This window comes from Olea europaea, chromosome 11, assembly GCF_002742605.1.
Source record: "Olea europaea var. sylvestris chromosome 11, O_europaea_v1, whole genome shotgun sequence".
Lineage (NCBI taxonomy): Eukaryota > Viridiplantae > Streptophyta > Magnoliopsida > Lamiales > Oleaceae > Olea > Olea europaea.
This window is the reverse complement of record NC_036247.1, coordinates 2,620,649-2,633,647: the sequence shown is the minus strand read 5'-3', so window position 1 is coordinate 2,633,647 and position 12,999 is coordinate 2,620,649. Positions and strand designations below refer to the sequence as shown.

The 12,999-nt window shown below is 37.6% G+C and overlaps 1 protein-coding gene across 1 annotated transcript; it reads left to right on the top strand.

Annotated features, from left to right (window-relative positions):
* The first annotated feature begins 1,017 nt into the window (after positions 1-1,017).
* Positions 1,018-6,839, top strand: LOC111402964 (plastidial pyruvate kinase 2-like). Its single transcript, XM_023031295.1, has 12 exons — positions 1,018-1,430; positions 2,234-2,515; positions 2,930-3,095; positions 3,547-3,681; positions 3,817-3,927; positions 4,007-4,095; positions 4,506-4,568; positions 4,729-4,904; positions 5,350-5,452; positions 5,565-5,713; positions 5,904-6,012; positions 6,422-6,839. Exons 1-12 carry the CDS (start codon positions 1,200-1,202, stop codon positions 6,536-6,538), a joined length of 1,731 nt encoding a protein of 576 aa, XP_022887063.1. The 5' UTR covers positions 1,018-1,199; the 3' UTR covers positions 6,539-6,839.
* The last annotated feature ends 6,160 nt before the right edge of the window (positions 6,840-12,999 follow it).

Genomic DNA, 12,999 nt, shown 5'->3' with positions numbered 1-12,999 from the left:
TGAATCAAATTCCAATTCGATCAATCTCATTTGCCTAAGCCTCTATTGAAAGTTTTTCAACATTCCTTGACTTTCAAATTCATATATTTTTTGTGTAAATTGGTCTCCCAAATTAATATGAATGTTGTATTCTGTAAATGTGTCTACCTTTAAATTGATATATTTTCATGTTGATCTACGTTTTTTTGCATGTGTGGGGTTTCAAATTTTATTCCAAGTTATCGGTTTTGTAAATTTCGTACACATCAACAGATTGTACAAGTGAGTTATGCATTTATCAAATAAGTGGGATGTGGAACAAACTTGTGACAAATAACTAGTTTGATAATATATGGAGAAGTTCTCCCAAATGGTAGAGCTGGATCCTCACAAGCACGTTACTAGAATTTTGGCATTTGAAGTTTTCATATTGACATCGAGAGTGATTAATATATTGTATATGTCATTGTATCAGTGACCAACAGATCGTTAAATTAAGATATGTGATTGTAAACTTAACGAGCACTCAAAACTTTTTCGATATAAGGACTATTTAACGAATCCCGTTTTCGCTAAGATAATGGAGAATCCAGTGTATGGCAAAGTCGGCGGCTATACTAGGAAATAAGTGCCAAGTCCCAATGTTGCCACAATCTTGAATGAGAATTGATTCCAATTTGATATGGTGGCATGGATGATCTTGCAAGGTTAGATCAATTTGAAAGTCAAAATACCAACATTGAAACAATAGGAATGTTTTGCTCAGAACAAGCAAATGATATAGACGTTTCACATTAATTATCATTTTTATTTTTCATTATTATTTTTACACGTGAGAATTGAACCCCGAATTGAGAGGGTCGGACCTTTCGAGGCGTGGGGCACGAGATCTCATGGCCCATTGCTAGCCCCAGGCCTCCACTTGTCCTTCTACCACGTTAAACTCGTTGGAACCATCCGTACCTAATAACTACTTCTCCACGCGTCCAAGTAAACGACACCGTTCAACCCATAAACCAAATACTCACTCCCAAAGGCAAAAACCCCAACCGTTTTTGAACAAAGACAGCCTTTTTTTCCTTGACATTTCGATACAAACAAGAACGGCTTCTCTACACTACACTCCAAATTCATCGGCGATTTCCCCAATATCTCTTTCAGTTTAAACTCTCTTCCCAGTATACATTGTCTGCAACTACTCTGTCTAGATCCTCTAATTTATGGCGACGCGGATGATTCACGGTGCATTTGCCACTAATTCTAGCTCTGGATTTCTTCAGAGCCAAGCCGAGAAGCTGGGGTCGACGGCTGGCTTTGGTTCGAAGCTTTTGTTTCAGTCTGAGAAGAAGAGCAGCCGTGGAGTTGGTCATGTTAGCTTACCGATTATTGCTATGAGATCCGCACGAGTGGAGCCGGAAGTCTATTCGGCGACCCCCGAAGATGTTCCCAAGGTTCTGATTCTTCTTTCCTTTTTAGAGACTCTCTCTTTTTTCTGCATTGTAATGCTTATTTATTACTAGTAAAGAATCTAAAGATTGATTTTTTATGAATCACGAAGGTTGATTTTCGAGGTATAATTCCCGTTTATGGAATATATTGGGACTCTTGTTTCATGGCATTAAATATTCTGTGCACTGCATATCTTTAGCTGATAATGTAATATGGATTGCCCTTTTTCTCTATTTAAAATTTTTAATTTGGACTTTTCAGTGTTGGGGCTTGCTATACTGGTTCTTCTATAATATATACAAAAATCTGAGTATTGCTAGTTGATCTAAATGCAATTTTACTTGCTTAAATTTATTAGCTCGTAAACCTTTGAATTGAATATAATAGGACAAATTATTTAAAACTGACCCGGGGGAATTTGTTGAGATGGAAGTCGGGCTTTGGAGTTGGAACAAATGAAAATTGGATTCAATATTGAAGGAAAATTTTGTTGAACCTTTTTTCCGGTGCATTAATTCCGTTACTAAATTTAGCTTATATTTCTCTTCAAATATTTTGAATCCAATCTAGGCTGAGGTTTTTTATTTTTTATTTTTTATTTTTTTAATTTATTTATTTATTTGGGGGGGTGGGGATGGGGTTGGTTATACCTTTAACTTTGCCAATAGACTTGGATTAGAATTCGTGCACATTCATGCAATTGAAATTTTGATTATTGTTGAAAGAAGCATGCACTTAGTGTAAGAACTGAAGTACAATTACATGCTCTTATTGATAACATTCTAATTGCTGTTCTCTTGACCAGGTAGAGGAACAGTATTTACAGATAATTCAGGAACGTGGTAACACATCAGTGGGTACATGGTCTAAGCCTACAGTAAGACGCAAGACGAAGATTGTTTGCACAATTGGTCCATCAACCAATACCCGGGAAATGATATGGAAGCTGGCAGAGGCTGGGATGAATGTTGCTCGCCTGAATATGTCTCATGGAGACCATGCATCTCACCAGAAAGTCATTGATTTGGTTAAGGAATATAATGCCCAAGCAAAGGACAATGTTATTGCCATCATGCTTGACACCAAGGCAAGTCAGTTGTCTTTTGGCTCATAGATCACTGCTTTGCATTTCTGGGTTTAGATTAACATAGTTCTCCTTCTAACTACACGAGTCAAGTTCCTCATGTTTATGATATATCGTTGCCAATAAATTTCTTTGATCAAAGGATTTTTATTAATAGAGTGTTGTGTCATATTTAACGAGTATATTGCATTTGTAAAACACTATTTCTGCCTACAGACAATATTTTTAGAACTGTTGGATTTTGCTCCTCTTTCTTTCTTCCTCTCTAGGCTTGCAGCTCAGATTATAAGAATGATAATTATGTCATAATATAAGAAATCTTGAATTCATGCATTTTCGAGGACAGGAAGCACTAGAATTAAATAATATTTGTTAATATGTTTCCATTTTTCTATATTGTATGAATTCTATTGGCAGGGTCCCGAGGTTAGAAGTGGTGATTTACCTCAACCAATTATGTTGACAAGCGGCCAGGAATTTACTTTCACAATTCAAAGAGGGGTTGGTACAGCAGATTGTGTAAGCGTCAACTATGATGATTTTGTAAATGATGTAGAAGTGGGGGACATGCTTCTTGTGGATGGTATGCTATGGATTTCCTTTTCCCTGTATTATTATCAATACAAATCAGAGATCAATAAATAATGAAGTCAATTCAAGATGTGTGTGCACTTATTTTTGCTAACTTCCATTTTAGTTACATGACCAATGTGTTTGTAGGCAAGGTTATACCACTTTTTCGTCAAAACACTAATGAAGAAATCTTATGTGCGTGCTTTTGTATGTAAATGCACGTACAAATGTTAGTTTAACCTTTCTATCTCATGACGTGTGTCTTATCTCTGTGTGTGTGTGTGGGGTACAGTTTGGGAGGTGGGTGTTAGGTATTTCCTGATTATGCACAAGTGTTTATACGTATACTTGAACTCATGAATGTAAAAGATTGGAAGACTTGTTGAAAAATTTATTTAGGGGATTTTGTCATTTGCTGCTTTTCTTTTTAATCCGTTACTGACTATTTCTTGGCAATAAAGGTGGTATGATGTCGTTAATGGTAAAATCAAAGACTGAAGATTCTGTGAAATGTGAGGTCATTGATGGAGGGGAACTTAAATCCCGACGGCATCTAAATGTTCGAGGAAAAAGTGCTACACTTGCATCCATTACTGGTCAGCCTCAGCAACATTTTATGATATGCTAAATAACCATATTGCATATGCATATGTATCGCTTTTCCTTTGACTTCTGGGTATTGTGATGTTTGTTTGCAATTGAGCATGACCTTTTGTTCTTCTATGCAACAGAGAAAGACTGGGATGACATCAAATTTGGAGTTGACAATAAAGTTGACTTTTATGCAGTTTCCTTCGTCAAAGATGCAGCTGTGGTCCACAAATTGAAGGATTATCTGCAAAGTATTACAACCTGTCCATTTGTATGCTGTAGTATTATGGAAAATTTAACTTACATAGTTGTGTATCCTTTTTCATGCAGGTGCTGGTGCAGATATTCATGTCATCGTAAAAATTGAAAGTGCAGATTCCATACCGAACTTACATTCAATCATAACTGCATCAGATGGGGTAATTATAGGAGTATTTATTTGGATATTTGAGTAGAAAGAAAACTATTACTATATAAGGCTCCTACCTCATGTTGATTTGGTTTGATTCCTGTGGTTAATTATACAGCAATTTAGGACTTAGTAACTGCAGTATGAATTGGTTTTTTATCTGCTAAATGATGCAATAATCTTGTAAAAGGAGAACAAAAAACAGTTATGATGGCAACCCTCGTCTCCTATTTGGCCACATGGAATGGAAACTATGCAAACTGTAGCATGTTGGGTTTATATTTTTTTGGATCAAGAAAATTTATTGGAGCCAAAAGAACTTCCTATCTGAATGTGTTTCATCATTTCCTTTTGCCCTTTAATTTGGAGGCCATTAACTTACCATTGCAAGATAAAGCTATATTGTTTTTCTCGTCTCAGGCTATGGTTGCAAGAGGGGATCTTGGAGCAGAGTTGCCCATTGAAGAGGTTCCTATATTGCAGGTAATTGCTATGTGTGATTGTTTTGGAAACATTCATCTTTCGGCCCCCTTACTGTTTAATATGTATAATGGAGGGAATTTGGGTGGTTGAATGTTTCCACGAGGAAGCCACACAATAATGCATTTTACTTCTTAAGATGACTGTCAAGTATGAATTTTAGGAAGAGATAATCAGGCTATGTCGTAGTATGGGGAAAGCTGTCATAGTGGCAACAAATATGCTTGAGAGCATGATAGTTCATCCCACACCTACCAGAGCAGAGGTATCAGATATTGCAATTGCAGTTAGAGAGGGTGCTGATGCAGTTATGCTTTCTGGAGAAACTGCTAATGGGAAGTAAGCAACTTTACCTTTGATCTTGTTTGTAGTACTTCATTGAAGTTTGGGTGCAGAAAATACATAATTTCAAACAGGTGGTTTGGGGAGGGGATTCTTCCCGCTGCGCTGTGTTTATCTTTTAATTGATTATTTTTTCTATCATATAGGTCAATTCATTCAACTATTTGGCGGCAGTAAAATAGTGGATATTATAACAAACAACATATTCACTGGGAAAGTCCTTTCAGATCAGATTTGATCGCATCTATTGTTATATTGGATATGATCTTTGAAAATCTTTGCGTTTGTTACGCACAGTTACCATTTTCACTAACAAAACACAGTATATTACTTTCTAGAAAAGTAACTTTAAAAGCCCAGCTTCTTTTCTCATATTTCTTTTGCTTTGTCTATGATATTGTGCTATCTACATATGATTGAATTGATTTCATTTCCTTGGAAGATATCCACTGAAAGCTGTCAAGGTCATGCACACTGTGTCTTTGCGGACCGAAGCAACTATGGTCGGTACACAGACTCTGCCAAACCTTGGCCAAGCCTTTAAGGTCTGGGAAATTTTATATTTGTAGTTTCTGAGCCTGTTATGCAAGTAAACACAAAGAACATGAATGTGTCCTCATAAACTGACATTTTACTAACGATTTTCATTTTGTGCAGAATCATATGAGTGACATGTTTGCATATCATGCAACAATGATGTCCAACACACTTGGAACTTCAACCGTTGTCTTCACTCGAACCGGTTTCATGGGCATTCTACTGAGCCACTATCGACCTTCTGGCACAATATTTGCTTTCACAAATGAGTGAGCCTCTTGAACTACACTATATGTTCAACTTATATTATTGGTTTTTAAGGAGAAGTCACGAGACTGGGGTCTTCCACTATTAAGGCTCCTTTGGTGGCTGACTTTATGATATGTATAATCTGATATTCACTTGTTAGACACTTTTGAAAACTTCATATAACACAATATTTACTTAATTGGGTTACAGGAAGAGAATACAGCAGAGACTGGCTTTGTACCAGGGAGTTTGCCCCATATACCTAGAGTTCTCAGATAATGCCGAGGAGACCTTTTCAAAAGCATTAGCTTTGTTGCAGGTGAGGTTCCTCAATTTCATATTATCATATATTATATAGGTGGTAATTTAGACCTATCAATGAAATAAGAAACAAAATTTGATAGTAGATGCTTGGCAAGCTACATGAGTGAGGATTGCGACCAACTTTCCTAGTACTGAAAGTACGTGAATGATTATTCTTTGTGCCACGTGAATTGTTGAATCACTTAGCCTTAAGAGTTATAAATGCACTAAACAGCTGGAGCAACACCATATGCTTAATGCTTTGTTCTTGCTATTGTGATCCTTGCATATTATACTCACATCAACTTTGAATGAATTCATGATTCGCGGGTTATTATGTCTCTCGGTTTGTGTTCAGTGCTCGTGTATTAGGATTTGAATATACCTTATTTTTTTCTCACAAATGCGTGTTTACGAATCTATAGAAGAATGGGATGGTGAAAGAAGGCGAGCATGTTGCTCTTGTTCAAAGTGGCAGACAGCCTATCTGGCGGTCCCAGTCGACTCATAACATTCAGGTCAGAAAAGTATGTGACAAATAGCCTATCTGCCAGTCCCAATTGACTCATAGCAATGAGGTCAGAAAAGTAATGGATGGACAAAGGAGGTTGGAGACCTATGCTATCTCATCAGAATTGGTTTTCAACCCTTGGGTTTTTCAGTTATCGACTAGGCATGTGCCATTTTTGTTTTATTTTATATTTATGTAATTCATTCCTGCAAATGTACCTTTTGTTAAAAGATTTTACTTGTTGACTTCATAACCAATTTGACAAAATGCACTCTGCACTTCTATTCTCTTCTGTGGTAACAATATCAGGCATTGGGTTTTTGATTGGTTAATTGCTGTTAGAAGTATCCTTTCCTTGATTCAAGAGAGTGGACAAAACTTTATATTCAGTTTTTGTTTGCCTTTGATGCGCTGTACTGGACAATGGACGAACGTTTCACACCTTTATTTTCCTTAAATCAAAGTTTAGCACAGCGTACCTAAAACGTCTATATTGTTAAATTCAAGCAACGTTTGATCTAATTGGGAATTTAAAGATATCTTCTGGGACATTCTAAATACCAATATTTACAGGAAACACGAATGACTTAATCAAAACAGAACACCAATATTTACAAGGCAAACAGCCTAAAACCAACTCAATACATACCCAGCTCATAACTTAAACCCTCTGAAGAGCACATCGATTCCCGTGACACTAACGAGACAATAATTTCTTATCCACCACGCGAACAAAATGCAGAAAACCCGACACAAACCAACTATGATGAAACGACCACAATGGAATAACAGGTTTGCTTACACCAAACCGTGAGGCAGGGCATAAGATTTTCCTGTCCAATTGGATACCGATTTCTTGATTCTTGTTGCTCGTCCCGAAGAATGTGCTTCCACTGAGCATTTCCATTAAGAGTCCTCCATGCACCATGCCTTCTGGAAGAGAGAAATTATTCAAACAAACATTTCCAACCTGCCGTGGAATCGGCACAGAAATCAATTGGTGTCCATAATCAATTGGAGTCCCACGTTCCATGGTTGAAATGCAATCAAAAAGATTGCGTTCAGATGCAAAGATCCCTTCCGTCTGTGCAAATGCACAAGAATGTGGGTTCTGTGCTGTTGTATCCATCAAAGCATTCTCGTGGATCGGTTTATCTTCTAATTGAGCACCGTGTATATTGCACAGACTCAATTTCCTCGTAGTGAACTTGTCAAACTTGTCACATGGACTGGCACCTTGACTGCAAAAAATAAGTTCTGCCTTGTGCACTCTTGGTACATCCTTCAAGCTTGCACCTTTTCCACCGCCATCACTAACACAGTAGTTGGTGCACTCAAGTTCAGTGCAACTCTTGACACCACCATGACTAACACAAAATAAAGTTTCTCCGTGCTCGCTCTTTGTGCACCTTAAAAATTGACATCTTTTGCCCCCGCCATGGCCTTTACAAATTGGAGTGTTCCCTTCTGCCGGACCCAAAAAACGTGCACCTTCTGCCACAACTGTGAGCTTTACAAAACATGGTACTCCCTTGAGCACCCTTTGAGCACCAAGGATATTGGCACCGATGGCCGCCTCTATGGGATATGCAGAGACCAGAAATACCCTCGACACTCTTAGTGCAATTTTCAACCTTGCACCTTTTGCCGCCCCCATGACGAATACAAAATCCCAACTTACCCCTTGCTGAATGAGGGCAACCGCCGTGAGTGCAACGCCTACCACCTCCATACCCTATACAGTGTATGTCTAGGAACAATTTTAAGCAACTTCTAATTACAAATTTGACCGTTAGCTATTTTTTTATTTCAAAGCCTATAGATTCTCCTGACATTCGCAGACCACATAATGCTCTACTTTTCCAAAATTGCCCTTCCATTACATACAACCAACAACCCACCTACCAAAATCAATTTGAGGGTAAATATGAGAATATATTTGAGTAATAAATGCACCATACTCAAGGATTTCAAGATGATTTGACAGGAAAATCACTTGTGGATTTTTGACAATTGCTCCCAGACACGCACAGTAATCAGTACGCCCTTCTGCACTCTTAGTGCATCCAAGATACTGGCACCGGCGGCCACCTCCATGTGCCTTGCAGAAAGTTTTTCCTTCAGCACCCTTCTGACAGCCAGCTCTCTGACACCTTCTCCCACCTCCATGGGCAATGCAGAGGCCAGAAGCACCTCTTGCTCCCTTTAAGCATCCTTCGACCATGCAGACTTTCGCGCTTGCTCTTCGTTTCCGTTGCTGATTAACCAATCCAAAAGGACTGGCAACCGAGGTCTTTGTCACTGCTGCACTGATTGGAAGTTTTGGGGTGACTGGGATAGGATTTCCAAAACAATGGATATTGTCAACAGGAACAGAATTAGCAATATTCGACAGTGTAGAAACATGAAATCCAGTTTTCCACCGAGATGATATCAACCCCTCATCATCAACTTGAGCTGAAGTGGGCTGGTGACTCAGAATTGTTCTGATAAGGATTGAACCCTTGGAAAATGGTGAAATCAGATTCAGTAGGTCCAGTAGTCAGACTTAATTCGAGGTCTAGCTTAGGCCTTCTAACTTCAAATGCATTTGAAGTCCCACCAGATGCCTTCTTTGGATTGGATATTCTGTTACCTCCTCGGTTGAGGTTGATACTTAGATCAAGATCAATTGAGGGCTCCTCTTCCATTTCTTTCCCAGACTTTATGGTAATGCAAGAACTTGACAAATGGCGCAAAGAACCAGAGAAGTTTCATTGATAAAGCTCCATTTTCTCTTGCTTCCCTTGGAAAATGAAGAGCTTGGCACAGCAGGTGGATAAAGATCTGGGTCAGCGACGATGTTGTAATCAAGAACTTTTCCCCAGGCCTCTTGACACGGTGGCCAACGAACGTAGTAGAAAAGCCAAGGTTACGATCCATGTTCCACTATCACCTTGAGCCCAAACCCACAAACAGCTGTAAAATATATATGAAAAGAACTATTTTGCAGGCTGCAGAACTTCCGAGGTCTAAAGACGAGAAGAAAAGAGACAAAAACCAAACTAATAAAGAAAAACAAAATCAGAACTTCCAAAGATAGGGTGAAAACCACCGTTCACAAACCCTGCTGTATCCTGGTGATCCATTCCAAGAGCTAAGGTTATAATCTGAGCAAATCACCAGCTACGGGATATCAGTTATTAAATATTTGCATATGTTGCAGATCAAATTATCCACTAGCCATCCTGTTAAAAGCAAGTGAAATTCGTTATACGGTGATATCCAGCCAACCAAATTCAAATCCAACTAGGAAATCCTGTTAACAGATTAGATTGGAATGTATGTAGCAACACCACTACATATGCCTTAAATAGAATAATTATTGATATGATTATCACACTTACAGCATGCCAAACAAACATAAATGCACACGCAGAATAAGAACTGAAAAAATGAGGAAATTTGCAAAGAACCACGAGGTATTAATTTGATGAATGCATATTTATATTTTCCAGGTAAAACTCATTTTCAAATTGAAATTGCATGCAAAGTGGCATAACAGGAACAATTTTAATCTCATCATAAAAACATTTTCCACATATGGAGAATTAAAAATAAGCTTCCTGCCTCTCATAACTTGAGCAAAGCCATTACAAAGAATCAAAGAGCAAGTGCAAGCATCATCTTCCATCAGAGCACTACGTCTAAAAGAAATTATTCTGGCAAATTATAAGGAGGAGTAACACTTCAAATTACAAATTTGCAAATATGCACATGAACACTGAACACCTTCCTCGACCTGAATTTATTCCAAAATCAATTGTTCAAATCCCACTGAACGGCGATCAAGTGAAACCCATCCAATAAACAGAAACACTTTGCATCATATAGAAGCAATGCACAATAGTTGAATTTAGTGAAATTGCATTTATAAGCCAAAAAAATAAAATCCTTCTCAATACATTTATATGATGCGTGGACATCCATGTATCTGAGCAAACAAAAGAGAGAGAATTATTTGTCAAAAACGTTCTAGACCTTGATATTATAAACTGCTGATGCTATCGACCAAAATACGACATGAAACACCGCTTAAGTTGCAGATGGTGACGTCAATTGTGAGTTATGAGTTATTACTTAAACTGTGGGTAGAAAGTTTCTCAACAATAGAGAGTTTGACATTACCTGAGGAGACGTACCAAGAAGCCGAAGGACAAACAGAAGTTCAGCTATGTCATGGAAAGCGGAAAGCCAATAGGTAGACATTTCCTGGTAAGAAATTGCCTTTATCAAGGATGCATGCATTGAACACATTCCGTATTCGATACTCCACCGCTAAAATACCTCATTTCTCATTTCTCATTAAGGAAAACAAATAATGTAAAAAACTAGTGTCAAACCCAGCTCCTCTTTGATTCATTGCTGCACTTTACACAAAAGACCTTTTTAATAGAATAGCATGTACTACCCCAAACTGCTGAAGATAATGGTGGTGTGGCATAAAATTCACAATCTTAAAGGCAAGAAATCTACTATCGGGACAAAAAAGGGTAACTGAACATCAAGTTGTGATCAAATTACAAGAAAAAAGGGATTTTGTTAGAACGATTGGCTGCTTGTTTGGTATGGTAGACTATAATACAACAATATTAAAATAAATAAATAATAAAAAATCCTTATCGAATACAGTACCAAACATACCCCAAATTGTTATTAACTTATAATATTTCGCATTCAACCAATAACTTCACTCGATCAACAATATTAACTTTTCCGGCATGAGAAGATGATCAACTTAAAAGAAATATGAAAAATGTAGGAAGAAGACGGCTCAATTATGAAGAACTGAATTAGAAATTTGTAGAAGATACATCTTAATAATTCTGATTTTCTGGTGGTATATATTATACAATCTAATCTGCCTACTATTTATACAACAAGTTAAAGAATCTTGCAACAAATTCCATAACAGAAAACATTTCACAACAGAAAAGCACATGGGATTTCCTCCAGCTTATCTTCTTCGAGAACCTTCCAATCCCCTTTGGCAGCTGACTCTTCAATCCAGTTGGCATAGGTGACTGTATTTGCTGCTTCTGATTTTGTTTCCCACATTTTGACAGCCCCCCTCAAGATGGAGAGTAGATGTCTTTTACTCCCATCTTGAACAGGTGGGAATAAAATTTGGTTGAGCACAATGGCTTTGTTAATATGTCTGCAACTTGTGAGTCACTTTTCAAATAATTTGTAACTACACTACCTTCTTGAATTTTATCACGAACCAGGTGACAATCAAGCTCTATATGCTTCGTTCTCTCATGGAAAACAGGGTTGGCTGCTATATGTAATGCTGCCTGGTTATCACAAGACAGTGAAGCAGCTTGAGGATGGAGTACTTGTAGATCATGCAGCAAGTATCTTAGCCAGGATAATTCACAACAAACGCTGGCCATAGCTCTATATTCAGCTTCTGCCGATGATCTAGAGATGGTGTTCTGTTTTTTGGCTGAGATGGATCAACGGGATCTATATTTGTATTTGGAGGTTGGCTCTGATTGTTTGCATTTGAGGATTGATCTTGATTATCATTGATATTTGAAGATTCATTTTGGGCCATAATGGCTCTGATACCATAAAAGAAATATGAAAAATGTAGGAAGAAGACGGCTCAATTATGAAGAACTGAATTAGAAATTTGTAGAAGATACATCTTAATAATTCTGATTTTCTGGTGGTATATATTATACAATCTAATCTGCCTACTATTTATACAACAAGTAAAAGAATCTTGCAACAAATTCCATAACAGAAAACATTTCACAACAGAAAAGCACATGGGATTTCCTCCAGCTTATCTTCTTCGAGAACCTTCCAATCCCCTTTGGCAGCTGACTCTTCAATCCAGTTGGCATAGGTGACTGTATTTGCTGCTTCTGATTTTGTTTCCCACATTTTGACACAACTACAGTGAAGAACTACCATAAAATGTATATTAAACTCTACAAATAGGCACATGTTGAAAAACAGAATCGAACATATATCATTATGTATATATTATCAGCAAATAATCATATTCTTCTTTCTCTATCCTCCTATTCAATTTGCATGCAAAAAAAAAGGTGAAAAACAGAGCAATACAGAACTAAATTAATGTCTAACCAGTCCAGCAGCAATGATATTTATTTTTTCCATTAATTCTTTAAACTTGATAAGGAAAAATAAAATGGGCGCATTAAGATTAAGATCTTAAATACCATTGAAACTAGTGTATTACATATTTATAACTCAAATTTGAATTACCTCCAGAATTATGGAATTTGAGGTGCACGTTAGTGTATAATGCATTGATAAACATGGGGGTTTTGGGTTCCGCTGCCGCGTGCGAGCTTTAAAGGGAGAGAGACAAAAGACCTGCGAGAAAATGAGTGCGAAATTAAAAGTGAGATAACAGTCGCACGTTAAGAAATTGGAGCACGGCCGGTGGCGCATTGGCGATCCTCCATGTGCTGG